The following is a 25133-nucleotide window of genomic DNA, read 5'->3' as shown; positions in this document are numbered from 1 at the left end:
CATGTATGAATTCACAATTGAACCATGTTGAACATGAACTTAACCATGACACTGATTTTTTTCAAATATTAAATAATTCGCAAAACTAGCGATTTTTTTTCGGGACATTTAATAGCAGTTGTGTACGTTATACCAAATAAAGATTTGCTACTGGGGCTTTTGTAGCTTACTTTATCATGTGGGACAATATTAAAACTTTCAATTTTTAAAATGGATAGATGTGGAAACAGATTTATTCCCTAATCAAAGAAATTTAAGACTACTATGTGTTATAGTAGTCTCAAAATAAATTGATAACACTGAAGTCAATTTGAACAAAAATTAGTTGAACCATATTGTTAATAATATGTGTATGAATACGAATGCGAATACTTTATCAAACCAATTATCGGCCCATAAAGGGCATGTTACATATATGGTTACAAATAGACATAAGAAAAAACTTTCAAAATAATGATAATGCTTATGATAATATGGATTTAACTATTGCAGTTGGTTTCTTATTGTAAAACATTTATAACACATTAAAGACACAGTGTTGCATATTTCTTCATGTTCACAAGAAAGAAGCCAACTTGATAAATCTGTATTTAGATTTTTAAAATTATTACATATTTTTATAGCAGAATTCAAAAATTACTTGTCGTTGCTGTTTGAATGCTTGACATTACATCAGAAAATGAATTTCTTCTTCAATTGAATTTAAAGAACAACATTTACAAATTCTTTTATCCTTGGTCAATCTTTCTATAATGACCCTGCACAATAGCTAATTTATGAGCACTAATTCTCATTCGTGTGAGGTACTTTCCAGTTTCAAAATTCTTTAAAAACATTTAGATAAGTCTTTCTTTTGAAAAAAAAGTTGAATTTGAAATAAGTTCGGAATTTACTCTTTACTACTGTCTGAGCATTCTGTAAAGATTATATTTCCAACATTGCACATGTCTTTTAATTGAAAAATCTTTAATATCATTAACATTGAGAGAAAAAAGTAAAATAACAAAAATACCGAACTCCAAGGAAAACGAAAAACGGAAAGTCCCTTAAAGTGGCAAAATTAAAAGCTCAAACACATCAAAAGAATGGAAAACAACAGTCATATTCCTGACTTGGTACAGGCATTTCCTTACGTAGAAAATGTTGGATTAAACCTGGTTTAATAGCTAGCTAAACCTCTCACTTGTATGACAGTCGCATAAAATTCCATTATATTGACAACACTGTGTGAGAAAAACAAGCAGTCAACATTGTGTTATAATCTTAATCACTATAAAAACAAACAACTATGTCAACAAAGAAAAACAAATTGGCATGTAGACATTCTATAGACAAAGCACATAAGCAAAAAGGAAAGACAAGAATACAAAAAAATGACCATACAAAATAACACAATTGCGGGATGTATAAGTACAGAGCCACGCCAAAAGGATATTACCAACAATGGACTAAACAGTAACGGTTAAAAATATACAAAGACAAATAAAAAGAACACTATACTGTGCATGTACTGAATTTGTGTCATGGATGGATACCCCATATATCCTTTGTTTTTCTATTGTTATAACACGTAACTAAGATGATAAACAACGTCAGTATCGTGTATTATTTGTGAAGTTGATACGGAATATTTATCAACAAGTTCTGGATGTCTTCCGATGATTTTTTTTAGAAAAAGGACGAGACGTTCTTTGACATAACCCTGGTTCATCAACTTTCTGCTCAGACATTGGTGACGTTTCACAAAGTATGAGTAGCAGCTGCAAACTCTTGAATATCGTATGAGTTGGGAAATGTATATCCCATATGTAGGTGAATTTGATACATTGCAGCTAAGGTGGGGAAAATTTATAAATTCAAAATTAAAATCGTCTCGTTTTCATAGATTCTGGTACTGAGATGACCGCTTATGTCAAATTCGAGGTATAAGTCTAAAATGAGGCGGAGGAAGCTGTGTCTGTTGTTTCTTTAATTTCTAGTTCTGGATGATATATTTAAGGAACCCAATCAGAAAAGTTATGGATTGTTAATGGAAAGAACATCATCAGTATATCTGAATGTGAAATTAAATGATCTGGCTTCTTTGATCTTCTTGTTTTTGACAAGTGTCTGAAGGAAAACCGACTCACAAGAAAATAAGAAAAGGTCGGCAAGGAGAGGCGCACAGTCAGTTCTCATAGGAATGCCTATAATTTGTTGAAAAAATTGATTAGTATTAATATCTACATTCAGCTGGTTTGCAATAAAATAATAGAAGAATATCATGTTTGTTTACCATTCTAGTGCATATAAATGCTATCTGTACGAATTTGACTTAACAAATGACACTCATTCATGTCTTTGAGTCTACAAACAAATTTAATTTGATAACTGAATAAATAATATCAATATGTCGTGTTCTACGACCAAGTTTTCCGTATACTACTGAATTTGTTGATTAACTATTAACTCCATGTGTGGTTTATTTTTGAAATCGGCCAGGGTAACATTTGGGGTTACTGAACTGAACTAGCGGTTTGAAGAAGACTGAAAGCAAGCCCGGTTTTAAAGTGGATATGGAATGTTTTGAAACAATCCAATTAAATTATAGATCTCTGATTTCGTTATCCTCATATGAAAAGGTTTTTGTTATGGGGAAATAAATGTTGTTACAGTAGATTTAAAAATTTGAACCAAAAGAAATTAATATGGAGTTATTATGTAATACTGATATCACTATTGATAAAATACAATTAAACAAATTGAAAATGATATTTTTTGTAGATATAGAGAGAGAGAGATGGTTCTCTGACTTAATGTGTAATGAACGTAGTAAACAACGAACATATACTAGATTATTTAAACAAGAATATCACAGAGGAAAATATTTATGTATAAATATGCCTGGTAAATATAAGAGTGCATATGCAATGTGTAGGTGTGGTGTTGCGCCTCTGAGAATAGAAACTGGTCGCTATGACGGTATTGTGATTGAAAATGTAAAGTGTTTTCATGATCATGAAAATAATATTAGTGAAGATGAGAAACATGTTCCACTGAACTGCCCAGTATATGCAGATTTACGTGCTATTTTATTTAGCCATGCTAACTCTTTTAATTTTAATTTTGTGAATATTTCCGATGATGATAAATTCAGGTTTTTATTCACTGATGAAAGTGTATGTTATTTTTTAGCCAAAATCTGATATGATGTGATATCAAAAAGAAAAAAGTATTTAATATAATTGTAGATAATTGTGTGTTTTGTAGAAATGGTTTTATAGTCTCATAACACCTTTTAGAGTGGCTCTCGTTGTTTTAAATGTTATTGTGACTTTATCAATATGTGTATGAATGTATGTCAATATTGAAGTGAGACTTTAATAAAACATTCGTTTTGTCTTGTCTTGTCTTTATATCTATGAGCACGCGCGTTAAGAAAGACTGAATTTTATTCGATTGGTTTTGACAGTGATTGTAAATTTGATCGAAAAAGTTGTCGCAAACTCAAAAGAAAAATTAAAATCAATAAATCAGACCAAAACCGCCAAATTATGAAATGTTCGGAGAAACACTGCATAAACATACTAGCTTCAGATAAAGTAATAAATGCACAAAAAAAGAAAATGACAAATAAAAAAAAAAAAAAAAACGATTTGACGGAGATCCGTAAACTCAAAAGAGTATTGGAAATTGAAGAACAGCAGAAAAAAAGAGCCCAACCCGACTGAAAATTTAAAAACGAGAATTTCTCAAGAAGAAATTGATAAACAGACAAAACTAGCACATACTTTATTAATCTGTGCTATCAAATGAATTTTTCATGGTTAAACAGAATAAAGACTATTCTAAATGAAAATGGCATAACTTTGTTAAGTGACAAAGAAATAGCACCGAGGAAAAAAGGTTGATTGTTTTTCCCCCACAATTCAACATTGTGCAGCTGATAAATCGACTTTATTTTGCAGTTAACTAGACCTGTACACCTACAGCAACAATCGCGGAAAACCTAAGAAAGAACAGATTGACTCGTTTTTGTTTTTTTTAGCCTTGTGCAAATATATATTATGACATTGTGTATGTGAGATTGATTAGAGTATTCAAAAGTAATATTTTCAAATCAGTGATTGCATTTGAATTTCCAAGAATGAAGTAAATGTAGAGCAAAATCTAAACACAATAATTATGATTGTCATTTGTAAATAAATAGTGTGCAAGGAGGTTGGCAATTTTAATAATTGAAAAACTATTACATTTAGATTGAATCAAATAGAGAATACCGCGATGATGTGCAGTCCAGTACATTATTTTTTGGAAAACATTTTAAACAATGACCTTCTTTTCCGTCAGGGCCATAAAGCTCTTTGATTATATATTATTCCTAGTCAATTACACATAATAAAAAAACCTTTCAAAATTCATAGTTCATATTCTTGACCAAATAACAAGTATTAAAATCGGGGCGAAACTACTCGGATATGCATCATCTTGGGACGAGTTGGTAACATTAGTGTTGCGAGTCGGCCCTGGTATTACAGGTAATTGTCCGTAAGTAGAAAATTCATTTAACAGTCAATATTTACCAAAATACTGTATTTACTAAATAAATGAAACTCTAAGTTAGTCCGCTGTTTTAATAATTATGATTAACAACTCATTTCTGTACTTATTTTTGCAATTGTTAGATCGGTTAGAATGAGTATAAATACACCATTGTGATTCAGAGATATTGATTAGTGTTTGATATCTCTACACAAGAACTAGTTCTCACGGTATGTTTCTATTATGTGTTATTGACAGACAGATCTTCGCCGCCACAAAACAAAGATTCACATAACTTGATAGGACATCTATCGATAAACTTTATAAATATGGTATAAAACGTTTGTGGCGAAAAATTTCAGTGGTGTATCTAAGTTTAGTATATTACAGTTAGTGTAAACAGATACATCGATACTCTGGAGTAAGGCAGACCACTACAAGGGCATTTCTGTCCTTAATTTGTTAAGAGATTAGAGAATACTCTAACCTTAAACAATATAGGTATGCATGTAAGTATCAATGGTCACTTTATTTTTGCGAACAGACACGAAAGAGGATGTGTTAGGTTTTATATGCAAACAAACAAAAACCAACAACAAACAAATCTGTTATAAAAAGGTTGGGGGGAAATCCTCATAAATGGGGTCTCACTAAATAGTGACAAGAGAATAATTTAGCAACAGGAAAACAATTTTAGTGTCAAGAAATCTAACAATAACTTATTTCAAACAGGAACATATATATACTGTTCCCAGTTTCAAATGAATAGATTAATTACAATAATCATATGACTAATTATAACGAAAACATTAAAATGTTTTTATGCCCCCGCCGTAGCGGTGGGGGCATTCAGTTTTACCCTTGTCAGTCTGTACGTACGTACGTACGTATGTCCGTCCGTACGTCCCAAAATTGGTTTCCGTTTTCTAACTTGATTTTGCCTCAACCAAATGTTATGAAACCTATACACAATGCTTATTACCACAAAACACAGATCAAGTTTGAATTTTGGTGGCGTCACTTTAACCGTTCTAGAGTTATGCCCCTTTATAAATAGAAAAATTGCTAAATTTTTATTTTCTTCTAAATATCAATTAATTTTTAAAATTGGAGTTATGCAGATATGCTTTGTAATCTTTTTATTGTGTTAGCCAATTTTGAAGAGGCTCAATTATTTGTAGAACTCTCAGCCATGCTTTACAATCTTTGTTATTTTAGCGTGTTTCCAGACTGCACAAGAAGGACGTGGTTCAACCTAGAGGTCAGTAGTTTGTTTTATTTTATTTTATTTTATTATTCTCCTATTGCATAGGGGACTTTAGGTTTGCACTCCGTCTGTCTGTCTGTCTGTACGTCTGTACGTCTGTCTGTCCGTCCGTCCGTTCATCAGTCCGGCAAATCAGTTTTCCACACTTTTTTTCTTCGTGCTTGACAATATTGATTTGAAATTTGATATATACTTTTATCATGACAAGTTACAGATCAAGTTCAAATTATGTTCTGGTCTGATGATTTTGTGCAGAGTTATTGGCCTTGGACTTAGAAAATTCACTCAAATAATCAGTTTTCCACACTTTTTTTCATCATGCTTGAAGATATTGACTTGATATTTGTTATATAGTTTACACCATGCAAAGTTATAGATCAAGTTAGCATTTTGTTTCAGTACAATGAATTCTTAACCGGTAGGGGACTATGTATTGCCATGCAATACTCTCAGAATGCTTGTTTATAATAGTGATATTTACATTAATATCTAACATAATCATTATACACTATGTGCATGGTAGTCTGCCAATTTTGACAAACTAGAGAACTAGTGTAAAAAATTACAAGATAAACATATAATTGTTCTTAAACGCCAGTAAAAAATAAAATCATAATATTTATGGGAACACCTAGTATTTAATAAAAAAAATTAACTATTATAACATGTGTAAGTAAATATCTTCAAGAACATAAAAAAATACTTATCATACCACATCTCCTTATTTTTATATTGTATAAATATTACCTTTGACTGACAGCTTGCACCATTTTTGTCTCGCCTGCGACGAAAGTCGCATTATGCAAGACATAGGTATTACTATTCAGTTGTGGCGGCGGCAGCGTAAACTATTTGTGTAAATTAAGCTTTATATTTCAGAAGGTAGAAGACCTGGATGCTTCATACCTTGTATGCAGATACCTTATGTTAGGAAGTTTCCGTCTGTCATATGTCCATTGTCCTTGACCTCATTTTCATGGTTTAGTGACTGCTTGAAAAACAGTTTTTTTGTAATATGAATTTCTCACTTATTATGAGTAGTAGGATAATTATATTTGGTATAATGGTTCCTTGCAACACCTACATGTCTGTCAGTCAGACAGGGTTCACCTGACCTCAACCTCATTTCATGGATCATTGATCAAGGTTAAAGTTACATGATTAGGTCCGTTTCTCAGATACTATAAGCAGTAGGTCAACTATATGTGGTGTATGGAATGATTGTAAGGGGTACATGTCAGTCTGGCAGGTTTCATCTAACCTTGACCTCATTTTTATGGTTCATTGGTCAATGTTAAGTTTTTGTGTTTTGGTCTGTTTTTCAAGTACTATAAGCAATAGGTCAACTATATTTGGTGTATGGAATGAATGTAAGGTGTATATGTCGGTCTAGCCAATATCATCTGACCTTGACCTCATTTTAATGGTTCATTGGTCAATGTTAGGTTTTTGTGTTTTGGTTGGTTTTTCAAATACTAATAGCAATAGGTCAGCTATGTTTGATGTATGGGATAATTGTAAGGTGTTCCTGTCTGTCTGACAGGTATTATATGACCTTGACCTCATTTTCATGGTTCATTGGTCCATCATCAGTTTTCGTAATTTTGTCAGTTTATCAGATACTATAAGTAACAGGTCAACTATATTTGGTGTATGGAATGATTGTAAGGTGTACATGTCTGTCTGGCCTGGTTCATCTGACCATGACCTCATTATCATAAAACATTGATAATGTTAAGTTTATGTGATACTTGTAGTAAAACCTTCATATTACAGACTTTCAACATAAATTCAATGATAAGTAAGACAGGCGTGTGCACTGTTTAATTTATTTATTTTTGTAGGACTATTATATATATTTCTGTTTGCTAAGTGCCAAAAAATCTGATTTTCAACTAAGTCTTCAATTTTAATTTGTTTCCATCTGTTAAAATGCCCAATCTTCATGATCTTACTACTGTACATTATGTTATTTCTCAAAATGGGAAGACAATATAATCATGAATATGACGATGTAATGAACAGCCATGATAAAGTACAAAAATGTACATGGACATCTGGAACCTTTAAAATTAATAAAGTAGAACATGTATGATTTTCAATCTTGCTTCTTACTAGCAGGTGGTATATATATAATTGCAATCACTTTGTTGTCCATCTAGTCATCAGTCTATTACCATGGTGACTTTTGTGGCATATTATTCAGCTTCTGTATTGAGGAATGATTTGAAAAGTAACCTTGAAATTTATAATGTTAAGTTGTTCTGTCTACATGATGTAAGCAACTAATTCTCAGATCTGTGAGACAGTCACTATCTGTTGACAAGACTGAGCTATTTTGATTGGCTAATCCACTGGGGATTGATTTTTGTCATTGGGGTAGATTGAGGGAATAATATTATGTTGTATGTAAATCATTACAAATATTTTTCACACTGCTGGTTAACATTACAGGTTTTTAAAAAGAAAAACAAAGACTCATATTGAGCTAGAGATCTCAAGGTCAATAAGGTCAAGGTCACATGTAGCAATAATTATACATGTACTTTACTTTGTGAAAATTATAGGTTTTCCAATGTTTGACAAAAGATATCAGCACAAACAAACAAAAAAACCTGACACAAAAAAATGTTTCATCTATAAATTCATAGATTTCAATTGGGTAATGTACCCATTGTGTTTCTGTAAGTTTATAGGCAATAAAAAATGAAAAATAACACTTTATAAATTAGTTGCGTCATATAAATTAACCATGAATATATTTTGTAGGTTACATAGTATAAAATGGATGAAGTGATCAGTGTTTTTGTACCTGGATATAAAGATCAAATATTTCACTCACTTCATCAGTTACAGCAAAGGGGAGTTAACTGTGATGTTACACTCCAGGCAAGTGATGGCACTGCAAATATACACAGCATTATCTTAGCAGCCAACAACGAAAAACATATCTACAGCAAGATATCACAAACAAATGAAAAACTCAAAATAGACTGTACAAAATTCAGAATTCATGTGATTGAAGCTGTGGTGATATTTTTATACTCTGGAGAATTAGTTATTGAGGAGAGATTTTATGATGATCTTGTGAAACTTTGTGAAGATTTAAATTTAAGCTCTGCATATGACACACTTAAACAGCAATGTCCTGTTACAGAACGACATGTAATTCCAAATAATAAATGTGATGGCAGTTTCAAAGAGGTAACACATATTAAAAAAGAGCCATGTTCTCCTTCTGATCTTAGTTATGGATCTTTTCAAAGCACCAATACAATTCCTGAGGTAGGAAATGCTGATGTTCCAACTACACAAACCAAAAAAGTTTGTGGAAAGGACAATCTTTATCCAAAGATGACCAACATTAAAAATGATCAGGGAACCAGTAGTGATGAAAATGACATGGAAACCAGTTCATTTGAAAACGACAGTATCAGTGCAATACCCAGGGGAAATGATACTATTCAAGCAGCACAAGTAAAAACAGTCAGTGAAGGGAACAATTTGTTTCTGAAGGTAACTGATATTGAAAATGATCAGGGAACCAGTAGTGATGAAAATGATATGGAAACCAGTTCATTTGAAAATGATAGTACTAGCAACTCAGGACCCTCTAGTTCTTCTCCTGGTGGACATTTTTTAAATCATATTGAAAAAATTGTTAGGCAATATGTTTACAATGAAGAAACAAATCAAAAAGAAGAGGTATGCACAAAAAAATCTGACAATGGTTCAAAAAAGAACTCTATAAAAGGCCAAAATAAAAAGACTTCAGTGAAGAATGGTACTAAGAGATCTTTAGGTTTAGTAAGTTCAGATATCGATGAAAAAACAACAGCGAAGAAGAAGAAAAGGACGTCGACAAGGAATTTGAGAAAGGAAAAGGATGTGATCAACAAAAACCAACGTGATGTAAATGATGACAGTAATGACAGGACTAAAGATCTGGAATCTGATATCACAGAAGATTCATTAACGCCTAAACCTTCATGGAGAAAGTGTGTCAAGTGTAACTTAGTTTATCCTACATTTGCAGAATGGGCAGATCATATGAGGAATCTTCACAAGCCCTATCCCTGTGAACTGTGTGATTATATTGGTGTAGAGCCATGTCTGTACGCTTCTCACATGTACAGTCAACATAGAGTTGTTATTGACCCAAAAAGATATCCATTGGTTCAATGTAATGTCCAGGTATGTAACATGTACAGTCAACATAGAATTGTTATTGACCCTAAAAGATATTCATTGGTTCAGTGTAATGTCCAGGTATGTAACATGCAGTCAACATAGAGTTGTTATTGAACCTAAAAGATATCCATTGGTTCAGTGTAATGTCCAGGTATGTAACATGTACAGTCAACATAGAGTTGTTATTGACCCCAAAAGATATCCATTGGTTCAATGTAATGTCCAGGTATGTAACATGTACAGTCAACATAGAGTTGTTATTGACCCTAAAATATATCCATTGGTTCAGTGTAATGTCCAGGTATTTAACATGTACAGTCAACATAGAGTTGTTATTGACCCTAAAAGATATCCATTGGTTCAGTGTAATGTCCAGGCATGTAACATGTACAGTCAACATAGAGTTGTTATTGACCCTAAAATATATCCATTGGTTCAGTGTAATGTCCAGGTATTTAACATGTACAGTCAACATAGAGTTGTTAATGACCCTAAAAGATATCCATTGGTTCAGTGTAATGTCCAAGCATGTAACATGTACAGTCAACATAGAGTTGTTATTGACCCTAAAATATATCCATTGGTTCAGTGTAATGTCCAGCTATGTAACATGTACAGTCAACATAGAGTTGTTATTGACCCTAAAAGATATCCATTGGTTCAGTGTAATGTCCAGGCATGTAACATGTACAGTCAACATAGAGTTGTTATTGACCCTAAAATATATCCATTGGTTCAGTGTAATGTCCAGCTATGTAACATGTACAGTCAACATAGAGTTGTTATTGACCCTAAAAGATATCCATTGGTTCAGTGTAATGTCCAGGCATGTAACATGTACAGTCAACATAAGAGTTGTTATTGACCCCAAAAGTATCCATTGGTTCAGTGAAATGTCAAGGTATGTAACATGTACAGTCAGCATAGAGTTGTTATTGACCCCAAAAGTATCCATTTGTTAAGTGTAATGTCCAGGTATGTAACATGTACATGTACAGTCAGCATAGAGTTGTTATTGACCCCAAAAGTATCCATTGGTTAAGTGTATTGTCCAGGTATGTCACATGTTCATGTTCATGTACAGTCAACATAGAGTCTTATTAACCTAGAAAGATATTCATTGGTTCAGTGTTATGTCCTGGTAAGTCACATATTATGTACAGTCAACATAGAGTACTCAGTTGTTAATGACCCCAAAAAATATTCATTGGTTTAGTGTACCATGGTGTACTACATTTGTATGTACAGTCAACATATTAGTTATTGGTCTAAAAAGATCAAAGTCCAGTTACATGTAACATTTCTATTGATATTTACTCAGAAGGATTTCACATTATTTCATGTGATTTCAAGTAAGCTCACACAAAATTTGTACAAAAAAGTGCAAAATTGTTTTTTACACTGAAAAATATCCCTCAAGGTTTCTGTGTGACATCCTGATGAAATGTAAGAAATAGACTCAATTAAATCAAGAGAAAATATTGTTTTTATAATTTTTTGCAGGGATGCACATATAAAAGTTTAAGTAGAAATATGAAGGATCATATGAGATGTCATAAGTATAAAAAAGAGAAGTTAGTATGTCATGTTTGTGGTATGGAGTTTACATCAGAAGGAGGCTTACGATCTCATTCCTCTTTTCATAAAGAAGAAGAAATGAAGTTTAAATGTAAAGAATGCGATAAAGTGTTTGGATGGAAACATGAACTTAGGGTGAGTGTAAACAGTAAAAGTCAAGTTGATGGACTTTTGTGTTGCCTGCAAAGCTTCTACAACGGGATATCCCTAGCTGTTCTGTCATCTAAGTGTCTTCTGCACTTGCATCATCTGCTGTCTTTCCTAGATCTTGCCTATAGTAATACATGGTCATAAAAATTTTGAGAACAATTAATGTACTCAGATTCAGAAATAAGCCAATAAAAATTCTGAATTAGGTGTTTCAAACACACATTTTGTACTCCTAGCACTGAGTAAAGTTTATGACAGAGATCCCTGCAACCCTTCTTTTAAAAACATTGCTAAACCACTTATATGTATATATAACTTTTCTTACACATTTTGGTACACAGACTCTTGTACGCAATTTTTTTCAATTTAATTGTCCCCCGTGCAAGGCGTTGCAGGGGGACATAGAAATGCTGGGCGTCTGTCTGTCCGTCCGTCCAGTCTTGTTAGCGCTCTCACATGTTCAATTTTTGGCAGATTTTTGTAAAACTTATATCATAGGTTTATATCAGCAATGTCTCGGACAAGTTCAAAAGTCAACATGGTCAATGCCGATCAATAATTCGTTAGTGCTCTCATGTGTACAATTCTTGCCAGATTTTTATGAAATTTATATTATAGGCTTATATCATCAATGTCTTGGGTGAGTTTGAATATCTTTGCCGATCAACAGTCAAGGATATAACTCTATAGGGTTATTATAGAAAAATAACATATGCTTGTTATTGTGGACAAAAAAATCAAAGAACTGTGATAACATATGTATGTTACATGTTTCAAAGGGACAATATACATCATTAGTTTTGTTAAAATGTATACAAGTTCTATTGATATTGCTACTGTCTTTATGTATACTTAACTATAGAAAGATATAACAGTTCATAGTTTGCCAATCATGCATATCACACCGTTGTTATTACAGAAAAAATATGCCTGTGATAACTAAAGGGTGTTATTATAGCTTCTCTACATCACTTCAAAGCATTTGCTCAGACATAGATCGATCATGCTCAATTACAATGTATTTTAATTTATTGTAAGAAGTAATGATCAGAGCATGTAATGAGGTTCTGCGGCAAGCTTCCCAGTAATTCCCAAGTGTCTCATTTAATAAGTTACATGCCTTTAATAACTAAGCCTTGTTATTACAGCTAAGTTAATCACTTAAAAGCCTGGTCTCATTGATTTACCATGGTTAATGAAAAATGTATTAATCTAAATTAATAGTTAGTTATCAAGGCTATGCATTTAGTTTCTGTGCAAAGTTTCAAGAGTTCCCTAGAGCCCACTAAAAATAAAAATACTTATGATTTATTTTACAAATAACAAACATATGTTATTACAGATTTAGTAAATTTAAGGATTAAAGAGTAGACAACTCATAAAAGTATCTGTAATAACACATGCAAGTTATTTTCTGTAATAACCCTATAGAGTTATATCCTTGACTGATCAATCATTTTTAAAAGAGATATGCCCCTTGGAAATATTAATTATATGGAAAATTGCGTCGTTAGCACTCTCATCATGCTCATGCATGTGTACAATTCTTGCCAGAATTTTATGAAATTTATATAATAGGTTTATATGATCTTATATCAGCAATGTCTTTGACACTTTCAAAAATAAGTGCTGATCAAATATTTTTAACAAGTTATGCCAGTGGAAATATTAATTATATTGGAAATTACATTGAATTTGCTCTGAAGCATTCATTTAATTCTCTAAGATATTAAATATGAGCAGTTTTAAAGAACAAAAAAAAAAGTGTATTTTTAAGTTATTGCCCTTGATCCTTGGATAAATAAAATATGTGAAATGCGGTGGACATTGGAATTCTGTTCTGTAATCTTTATGATGTTGATTTTTGAGGTTTCCTGTAGACTATAGTTTAAATGTAGTTCAGTAAGTCATGTAAGTATACTCACTTCTCTAGTGTAAACATATTTAATTTCTGAATTTGTCATTATGAAATTATAATACAAAGTATTAATAATAAAATAAGTAATAGACAAATGGATTTCAGAACAGCATCTTAGACAACTTTGTATATATATTTCTTTCTCTTCTCTAATAAGCAAGTAACGATTCTCAATCATTATCTTTCTGTCAAAGTATTTGGTTTAAGACAATGTTATATTACATCTTTTGCACATTTGTTTGGCATTTATATGTCTGTTTGTTGAGCCAAGAGATGAATGTCTTGATTTAAATCATTTCCATATTGCATCTTGGGAAAATCAAAATGCACATAAGACATGTAAGAACACAGACAGATCTACTTGGTAAATGTCTAGCTGACATAATGACCTTGTTGGTTCAAAGATGCAGGAATCAGGTTTGCCCATAAAACATTTTGATGATGTCAGAAATCAGAGTATAGTAGAAGAGTTTTTCTAGTAATGGAAATTAAATGAATCAACGGTATTCACTTACATTACTGATAGAACTCTGATATGACAAAAGTTACACAGACTTCAGATTCACTTTTTTCAGGACAAGATATTTTGTATGTTTAATTTTGGTTTGTATTATTCATCACTTCTTATACACGTACATGTAATGTCAATCACCTCAAGTGATATGCCTAACAGGTCCCTTTTCAATTTAGGAATTTTGTCGTAAGCAGATATTTCATTAATCTTCCAAACATTTTCTTAAAAGATTATAGACAAGAGCCAAAACATAATGGTATTTGTTTCTTTGTAAAATAGCTGTTCTTCAATTGATATGCGAGGGTGTGTAGTTTTGAAATTAAAATGCATAGTTTTAGTTTTTTCTATTTTCAGAAACACTTGGCTGCTGAACACAAGAATTTTAATCTTTGTCACTTGTGTTCATTCAAGTCAAAGAATAAAACATCACTGATTGTACACCTACATAATAGACATAAGGAACCAATTCCAGAGAATATGAAAACGTAAGTACACCATGTACAATTGAAGAGTTCTGAGATATTTCAAAGAGGAGCGGTACGAGGGGGTCTCATCCCAAATTCCTTAGAAAATAAGTAACAAGTCATGAATTCCAGTGAAAATAATATATCCGTTCCAGCATCATGATAAAATTAAATCCCAAATTCCTGACACTAATTAACTGACTTTTCTCTAATTCTGGTGAATTAAACAGCTCACTCCCAATTTCCTAAAAAAGGTCCACTCAATTGACAAAAACCTTCATATTGTGACTCGTTTCTGTCACAGTCTTTACAGTGTGACCAGATTGCTTCCCTTAGAAAATGTAGTAGATACTTAGCCAGCCGTAAGCGGTTGAGCTAGGGAAGTACTTCTTTAGCTCAGTCGGTTAAAGGGCTGCCTTGTAACACAGAGTTTTTTGTCTCGATAGAGACATTGTGAATTTCTCTTAAGAATCATGCTCTCCGGTTAAAACAGTATCAATATACATGATATACAGAAAACGTGATCATTGTTGATGATCTGTACATATATTGTCAATAAAAGGAGATATGGGGTTATACATTAATGAGACAGCCACGTCACAACATATGACAATAAGTATGAATATCTACTGCTACATATGTCATAGCAAGTGTGATTAGATTAGAGACAAAAATTAAACAATGCTCTCATAAATCTTTAAATTTTATTCCATTTCCTTCTACAGATACATGAGATAGTTAAATAGGCTTCCCCATTTCCATTCTCAATTTTATTTATTATACCGGTACACAAGGGAATAAGGAACAAATGGGAGTACTGTGGATACATTTATTTTTGTTGATTGAAAGAAAAATGTTTTTTTTGTGGATACTTGATTTTGTGGTTTTGAAAAGTCTGCATACAAAACTTTATATGATTTGTACTTCTTTGATAATCTTAGTTCGTGGTTTTACCAGTACCAGTGAAATCCATGAAATTTGGTACCCCACGAATATTCATCATATTGAAGGGACATTAGCTATGAGATATAAAAAAAATTAGAAATTAATTTTTTTTGTTCAATCAATAATGAAAGTGAAATAGTGAAATAATAATTAACTTTTAGCAGCTAATTTGGTTTAATTTTGTCAAAATAAGCTAAGAAACATTGCAGATGAATTATTCACTTTCAAGTGAATAATTCAACCTCATTAAATCCGTTTTCATGTGACCTTCAATTTAACCCCTTAACTGGACATGGGTCACACATGTATTCAGCAATTCAAAGGAAAAGAATGTCAACATTGAAAGTCAAACAATGATGAACCATTTGGTTGACTGATTCTATCCACAAAAAATCATTCTTATACAGGTAAAAACGATGATAAACATACTTTTTAACAATATGAAATCAAACAGACCTTGAAAAATCCAATTGCACATGTTCGTTATCTTTTTATATTTATGTTTATATCGGGTTATATGATAGTCCGAGGTCATCTCGATGGTTAATTAGGTGACGTCTAAACAAAAAAACACACGAAATGTTGATACATATTATCTAGTCCATGCATTGTTAATTGTTTATTTTAGACTTTTTGTAATTTGGATATACGAGGGAGTGGACAGGGGGGTACCCTTCTCCCACCTTCCGCCCCCTATCTCCCACCTCCCACTTTTAGAATCTTTTTTTCTCTCCCACCTATTTAAGGTCTCCCACCTCCCAACCCCCCTTCTCCCGTAAATCCACAGTATGAGTCAAAATATTTTATGAAAATTATGACAGATAATAAACTGTTATTACACTGCCTCTCATGCTTTGGTTTTTTTTTCAGATTTAAGTGTGACACATGTGATTTTTATTGTTTTTATCCAAGTTATTTAAAGACACACCAACAAGAAAATCATTCAGGTATTTATATAAAATAATCAAATGTGGTTTTAGATTGTTATATTTTTGCTGAAATAAAAATGTGATATTTCAGCATTAATTTCTAATGATTAATTTCTTGGATCTGGGAAAGAATGCCTTATTTTTAGGGAATTCAAGATTCAAATTTTATTATTCAGGGAACTGGGGATTACACCCTTCCTATTTTAACAAAGGCCAACTTTAAAACACAGTTAATTTATCTACTTATCTATCAACCTGATGTGAGCATGGTGTCAATAACTAAACTTAGAATATATTGGTTCCTCATAACGTCCAAAGGTATACACAGATGTGCCGCTGGAATGGGTCACTTTTTATCCTAATAGAAAGACATGTAAACTACTTATTCTTCAAAACAACTTTCACAGCAATGTCTTAGACATTTTCGAAAATAAGTGCTGATTAAATACTTTTAACGAGTTATGCCCCTTGGAAATATTTATTAGTCCCCTATCGACGAAGTCGAAGGGGACTTTAGGTTTGCACTCCGTCCGTCTGTCTGTCTGTCTGTCCAGCTGTCAGTCCGGCAAATCAGTTTTCCAGACTTTTTTTCTTCGTGCTTGAAGATATTGATTTGATATTTGGTTTATTGATTTATCATGACAAGTTACAGGTCAAGTTCAATTTTCACGATTTTAGCTTTTCTCTTTGTTCAGTTAAAGCCCTTTCCCTAGAAATAAATTTTTGATGAAATACTTATTAATTAGTAGATTTCTGTCAAAGGGAAATAACTAATTTTTTAAAAGACATTTTTACCAGATTTTTCTTTGGTAAATTGTTTGAAGAATTTAGTGGTAGGTTTGTTTGTCATTCTTGAAGATATTGATTTGATAATTAATATATAGTTTTATCATGACAAGTTACAGATCAAGTTGGAATTTTGTTCCAGTCTGATAATTTTTTGCAGAGTTATGGTCTTTGGACATAGAAAATTCACTTAGATAATCAGTTTTCAACAGTTTTTTTTGGTCATGCTTGAAGATTTTGACTTGATATTTTTATTTAGTTTACACCATGACAAGTTATAGATCAAGTTAGAATTTCGTTCCATTACAATGAATTTGTAACCGGTAGGGGACTTTGTATTGCCATGCAATACTAACAGAATGCTTGTTATAACGGAAATCACATTGCATTTGCTCTGAAGCCTTCATTTCTCTAAAAGGTATTTATAAAAAGTTTTTAAAGAACAATAAAAAAAGTCCTTTTTTAGTTATTGCCCTTGTATCTTGGATAAATAAGATATGTGCAACGCAGGGGACATTGGAACTCTGTTCTTTCATATTAAATGTAGTTTGTAATTTTGATAATCTGAATTCTAAGATGGCAGCCGCTGTAGAACTTATAGTTGGATAGGAAATACATATAACTGGTTTGTAGATTTGATTTTTTACTATGTTTTAATGATGATGTGATGTTTTACTAAAAAAAAATTAAAATTTTAGTGTCAAATTTTAAATTGTGTATGCCTACTTCATTTTGAACTATTTGGAATTTAATAGCTAAGTACAAAATATCATCCAAATTTCTGTATGCATTATTAAAGCTATTTTTCAGGTGTTGTTTAGATTTAGTTTTCTAAAATTTGGCTTTATACAATTTTTTCTATTTTTTTTGCAGATACCTTAGATTTCCAGTGCAATATTTGTCCTAAAAAGTTTAAAACCAAGAAAAGTTTAAGAGGTCACTATAACAATACCCATGGATGTAAGTATTACAAGTTTTGTCTCCCTTTATAATCACACTGGATAAAACCCCATCACTGTAAATGATGATAATTACATTACATGTATGTTTCATCAGAATGCTTAATAATGATTGGCTGACAATAATCGTGAGGCACTCCAAGATCAAATTTTATCTCTGTATAACATGCAACACCTATGACTACATGTGCTATCTGTGACAATGTTAAAACATTGCAAAGAAGAACAAACGAAAAGCTTGGTATAACTCTTAATTTCATGGTTGTAGCTTCAAAATGTAATTATAAAAAATTGAATGCTTCTTTTTATAAATTTATAAGGTTGTAAAAGCATTGATCATTTTTAGAATCTTCGCTCATCATACAAAAGGTGCTTTGGTCAACGCTTTTACACCCCAATAAAATTATAAAAGGAAGCATTCAATTCTTAAATAAAATATTTAAAAAACTGAATGAAGAGATTAACGCTTGGTCCAAAAGGCTTTGTTACCAATTGCCGTTGCAAATGTACTTGTAGTCTGTGGTTGTCCGTCATTAATAAGATTTTCACAATTTTATCTTCTTATCTGAAACTATCAAACCAATTTAAAAAGTTGATCATGTGTGGCAAATGTGATGACATGTTGGCAAATAGTTCCCATTGAAACCCTATAGAAAATGACACTTTTATCTTATTCTCTGAAGCTGCTTAGCCAACTTTAACCTGAAGTTGCAGGAAAAATGTATGGAAAAATCTACAAATTATCCTTATTTGTAAAGATAAGATCAAAAACATATCTGCCAGAGGCAATCTTTATTGACCAATTGTTAAAAATCTGCTCCCCTGAAATTATAAGGGAAATGTTTAAAAACTAAAGCTTATTGATGAAAAAAATGCTACCCAAAACTAAATCTGTCAGAAGTTATCTTCTCTTGAGCAAGTAAGTGATTCCAGCTCCTAGGTGTTTTAAGGAATTTAAATGCTAAAAGAAAAAAATAAAGGAACAATATTTGGACAAGCACAATTAATTCAAATGAAAGACCTAATTGTATATGCAATAATCAAGACAACCTAAACTTAATATTTAAAAAAAAAAATAGTTTCATCTTTTAAAAATAATATTTTTAATCAAATAGAGATATTTTTCCTTCATTTTTAACTGTTTTAACCTGAACAAATATGATATAACTTTAAATTGTTATATTCTGGCAGACACATCATTTTTTACATTGTATCATGTCACTCATGTGTAGATAATTTGTTTTTAATGAAGAATGACCTTGCAGTCAGAAGAGGGTGCATGCATGCTCTAAAATGCCCAACACAATTATGAATTTGATGAATACAATTTGGCTATCCCTTCTTGAATTCTCAATTTTTTGTTTCAGCAAACTTTTATAAATGTGACAAGTGTAGTTACACAACAAGATCACAGACGACACTACAAGTCCATCAACAGAGTACACATTCTGTAAGTATTCGTTTTATAAAGGTGACAATTATAGTTTCTCATAACAATTTAATAAGCTGAATTTTGTAGTTAATTGATTTGTTGCTAAGGTTTAACTAAAAAAATATTTTAATTTAGGTGTACATGCTTTTTACTTTTTGAGCATTGAAATTAGTAATCTGTTTCGACTAGGTCATGAAGGTAAGAAAAAAACAATTTGGTAAATTTGTAGTTGAAAAAAAAATTAAAATGTGTCCATCTGCTGGAATTTATTTTCCCAAACAAATTTATAAACTATATCCCCTTGAGGTTAAATGGTTGTTCCCTTAAAAGAGGAACAATTTGGAGCTCTTAACTATGCAGTCTGTTGCATGCTACCAGGGAAATATACACTGTTTACTTTTAAGACAGGAGACATCTGGGCATGGCAAGATTGCTCTTGCTTTTGTCAATGGCAAACAAATGAATAAATAGCTTGTTCTTGGCCTATAATGTGTTGGAATTTAAGTGTTGTTCCCGTCTAATTTCCCACTTTGATTAAATGAATAATTATGAACTTATCCTTTCCTGAATCACATATTGAGTCGAGACACAAAATAAATGGAAATTCCCAGAATCATGGCTTTTGCACTATGAAATGCATAGTCTCCTCATTGCTCAAGCTTATATACAAGGTAATGCAAGTAGAACTCTGAAATGTAATCAGGAATGTTGACATTTAATGAAATGACAGAACTTAACAATTTGTGCTGTTTTTATAGGGCAGAAGAACCAATGAAAATAGGTACATGCATAAATTTAATAATATTAATATTAATACATTTTAAGGATAATATTTGCCTTAAGAGGATTTTTAAAATGATGATTTGTATTTTCAGTGGAACAAACCACAAATTGAGGCAATGGGGATTGGCTAATTAATTAAAAGAGAAATTAGTTTACCTTGATTTTTATAATGACAATATGTATTTGTAAATGGAAAAAACTAAGTTTATGTGGTCTTTTGGATATGTTATATACCAGAAAATGTTCTCCAATTTATTGTACCTGGAAACACTTATCACATTTCAGTGTTGCAGATCCTAAAAACTGTGAACAAAAATGCTGTCTTACAAATTTTTTGTGAATTTAAACCGTGAACATGTAAATATATTTTTTAAAAGAAGTCAAACAGGATCTTCAAACTGTTAGTGAATTTTTCAGCTAAATGATAATTTTATCATACTTCATGTCTAGGCTAACAGAACATGTAATTACAGGTAATGAAAATTATTTGTTATATATATTACTCAGAGGATGAACATTGATTGATATACTCTATGTTTAAAAGGGGCCTCAGTAAGGTGGAGTGGTCTAAATAGTTGAACTACTGTTTCACTAGTCTGTCAACACTGAGGTTGTGAGTTCGAATCCTGCAAGTAGCAGGTGGGTTCAACTCAAATCTTAATTAGACTAGGATTGTCAGTTTTCCTACCAAAGGTTGTTGGATCTCTTGAGGCACTCTGGCTTCCTCCACCAATAAAAACTGACTGCTACAAAATAGCGCAATAGTGCTGAAAGTGGCATTAAACACCAATCAATCAATCTTTGTTAATATATTTGTTTTACAGGAGGCACGGCCATATGCTTGTCATCTGTGTGAGTACAGTTGTAAATTAAAAGGAAATTTGAACAGTCATTTGAAGAATATGCACAAATTAGAAATAGTCTCCATTAATAAACTACATGAAAAGGTTGTAAAATCAGGTACAGGCTTTGATGAATATATGGAGGCTAGAAGAAAACTTTATGAACCAGGTGTGAACCCAGCAGACTTGATAGTAACAAGACCAATAGAAGAGAGCTGTGGTGTTCCAGCCCCAGAGGATAATACAGAAGAAGAGTACCAAGATTTAACTGAATAGTTTTAGAAAATGTAATTTACATTTACCATAAACTCATAAATTTGAGGTTTACATGTTCTAGAAAGCAACAAAAGGAACTATTTTATGAGCTCACCTGGCTCTAAGTGCCAGGTGAGCTATTGTCATAACTTGGTGTCTGTCATTGTCGTTTGTCTTTGTCGCTGAAAAAAACCTTAAAAATTTTCTTTGAATCTACCAGACTAATTTCAATTAAACTTGGGCTGACTGATCCTTAGGGTACCTTGTTTAAAGTTTGTGTTCTTTATTCCTGTCTATTAACAAACATGGCTGCCATGGTTAAAAGTAGAACATGAGGGAAATGACCCAAACCATTCAATGAATCCTTATGGAGTAATTGCGCTTAAATGACCACTTAAAGAATCAGCAAAACAAGATCTAAAAAAAATCAAAATGACTCTGTGGAAGAGTTATTTCCCTTATAAGACAATTTATTGACTAAATTGCTTATTTTTAACTAAGATCTTAAAAACTGTTGTAGCTAAATAAAAACTGTAAACAGCAAAAATGATCAGCAGTACCAGATCTACAAAAATGGCAAATGACCAAAACCATTTTATAATTCCCTATACAAGTTATTGCCCTTAAATGAAGTTTTTTTTTATTAATTTTCTTGTTTTTGATTACACTAGATAGATAAAAACTGTAAACAGGAAAATTGATAAGTAATACAATATCTACAAAATTGCCAAAATGACTGAAACAATTGAATGACTCCTTAAGGAGTTATTGCACTTGACAAATTTTTGTGCTTTTGTTTATTACCTTTATAATTATAATATATACAGTGATATATATAGAAACTGGTATTCGTGATCTGAAATACAAGATCTACAAAATTGCTGATATGACCAACACCATTGGTTGACTCGTCAAGGAGTTATTGCCCTAACATCCTAATGTTTGACCAATTTATGTGTTTGTCAGTTATCTCGAAAACAGTAAAAGATGTGAAAAATTTGTAGATCTACAAAGATGACAATATGACTAGACCATTGGATGATTCCTTATAAGAGTTATTGCACTTAAATGACGATTTTTTTACTTATTTTCTTGTTTTGAAATACCATTAATAAATAGAAACTGTAAACAGGAAAAATGATCAGCAATACAAGATCTACAAAATTGCCAAAATGACCGTAACTATTGATTAACTTCTTAAGAAGTTATTGCACTTGACAAATTTTTGTCTTTTTGTTTATTACCTTTAAAATTATAATATATATATAGAAACTGGTATTCGTGATCTGAAATACAAGATCTACAAAATTGCTGATATGACCAACACCATTGGTTGACTCGTCAAAGAGTTATTGCCCTAACATCCTAATGTTTGACCAATTTATGTGTTTGTCAGTTATCTCGAAAACAGTAAAAGATGTGAAAAATTTGTAGATCTACAAAGATGACAATATGACTAGACCATTGGATGATTCCTTATAAGAGTTATTGCACTGAAATGACGATTTTTTAACTTATTTTCTTGTTTTGGAATACATTTAATAAATAGAAGCGGTAAACAGGAAAAGTGATCAGCAATACATGATCTACAAATATGTCAAAATGACCGAAATTATTGTATGACCCTTTAAGGAGTTATTGGACTAAATAGACAATTTTTTCCTAATTTTTGTGTTCTTGATAATTTTCTTGAAAACTACTAAGTATAATAGAAAAGTAGAACAAATAAATCATCAATACAAGATCTACACAAATGCTAATATTAAATAAGATCTACACAAATGCTAATATTAAATAAGATCTACACAAATGCTAATATTAAATAAGATCTACACAAATGCTAATATTAAATAAGATCTACACAAATGCTAATATTAAATAAGATCTACACAAATGCTAATATTAAATAAGATCTACACAAATGCTAATATTAAATAAGATCTAAATGCTAATATTAAATAAGATCTACACAAATGCTAATATTAAATAAGATCTACACAAATGCTAATATTAAATAAGATCTACACAAATGCTAATATTAAATAAGATCTACAAATAGCTAATCTTACCTGATTGCAATAAAGGTAGAAATCAATTTCAAAATAGCATATTTTTAATAGGTGATCCATTCAGTCTCTTAGGAGCCTCTTGTTTGTTAAATTATATAATGTTACCGAAAAACAGATTTGGATCAAGTTATTTGGCAATAAATCAGTAATCCAATTACAAAATAGGACAACTGAAGACATATGGACAAATTAATGCCAAATATCCAGCTCTAAATCATATCTTGTTGAAAGAAAGGAATGACATCAAATTTTTGTTGTTGTTGTTGTTGATAAGAATTGATCTGAAAAAAACTGTGCCAAACTAAAATGATCTTATCTTATGTCAGTTTTAGCCAGAACGTTGCCTCAGCTGAGGTACACATACTGCTTTTATAAAATCAGGAATGTTTTCAATCTGACATATTTTTGAAAAACTTTACTCTTTTTATTTGTCCTTTTATATGTGTTCTCCTTGTGAATATCTGTTTAACATGTCTCTTCAGCCTAGATGAGTATATTAAAGTATGCTGAATCAAGTTCTTAAGTTTTTTATTGTGCTATTTTTAGAAAATTTGATTAGATAAATATCAATCATATACTCTTTAGCATTATCTTTAAAATGCAAAAAAACATATTGTAACATTAGGCATTGATCACTTAAGTTTCACTTTGCATTCTACTTTTTACCTTATTCCAATAGTTGTGCATTTTGTCTCTCCAGACTTTTGGTGCCTAGTGTACTTATTGTAGGTTACTCCAAAAACACACCATGCACACATAAATAAGTTAGTACTAAATTTAGCCATTGCTTATATTTGTCCTGTTTTCCTGTGTTTTAATTCCCCAAAAGCTGTTTTACATCAATATGTATTAGTAAGGATGAGAGAATCTACATATTTTGATAGACTTGAGATATGTTAGTATTAGATAAGAGATATCCAAAAATCTGCTGTTGGCTTATCACAGATTTTGACTTGTTATTGGATTTTGACATTGGAATCAATACTGATCTTACCTCAGGAGCAGGAACTGTTTACCCTTCTGAAAGACAAAGGAATTTACGTCTGGTTTTGTGGACATTTTTGTATACTTTTTTTTGGCTAAGTTTTTGTCTTCCAATTGAGTAGATTTAAAATCACCATGAAAGTTTAACAAAGAATACCTCAACATTTATTTGTTAAATGATTTAAGTTCTCAAAAGTGACCGATCTTCTTAAATATATCAATCAGCAACCTCCATTTAGGGATGCAAAGAATATTAATTGTGAAAGGACATTTAAATTGAATCACCTGTAAAAAAGAGGCTGAAGTTATCAAATGGACATTCTAAACTCATGAGTTAAAGAAAAACCGACAACCCCATGACGAAAATGACCGACTAAAAGACAAGCAAGTCCACAAAACAACATAGAAAACAAAACAACACGGAGGAACACAAACCCCATCATAAACTTGACCTCAGGTGCTCTATAAAAGTAAGCAGATGCTGCTCCAGTAGTGGCACCCATATGCATTGTGTTGTCCATATCAGGAATTCTAATAATAGTTCTT

General features: G+C 31.6%; 1 protein-coding gene across 3 annotated transcripts; it reads left to right on the top strand.

Moving 5' to 3' along the window:
* The first annotated feature begins 4485 nt into the window (after positions 1-4485).
* Positions 4486-24119, top strand: LOC127712544 (zinc finger protein 37-like). Of its 3 annotated transcripts, none has more exons than XM_052219036.1 (9): positions 4486-4527; positions 5740-5782; positions 8558-9982; positions 11483-11692; positions 14494-14624; positions 16419-16495; positions 18137-18223; positions 19590-19672; positions 21262-24119. In XM_052219036.1, the coding sequence occupies exons 3-9, from the start codon at positions 8573-8575 to the stop codon at positions 21553-21555; spliced, it is 2292 nt and encodes a 763-aa protein (XP_052074996.1). In that variant the 5' UTR covers positions 4486-4527; positions 5740-5782; positions 8558-8572; the 3' UTR covers positions 21556-24119. The 3 variants fall into 3 exon arrangements, with proteins under 3 accessions (XP_052074996.1, XP_052074998.1, XP_052074997.1); XM_052219037.1 differs by lacking the exon at positions 4486-4527 and adding an exon at positions 4722-4751; XM_052219038.1 differs by lacking the exon at positions 5740-5782.
* Positions 24120-25133: the final 1014 nt, after the last annotated feature.

This window comes from Mytilus californianus, unplaced genomic scaffold, assembly GCF_021869535.1.
Source record: "Mytilus californianus isolate M0D057914Y unplaced genomic scaffold, xbMytCali1.0.p SCAF_8, whole genome shotgun sequence".
NCBI classification, from domain to species: domain Eukaryota; kingdom Metazoa; phylum Mollusca; class Bivalvia; order Mytilida; family Mytilidae; genus Mytilus; species Mytilus californianus.
The sequence above is the reverse complement of the archived record's forward strand: the minus strand, read 5'-3'. Positions and strand labels throughout refer to the sequence as shown.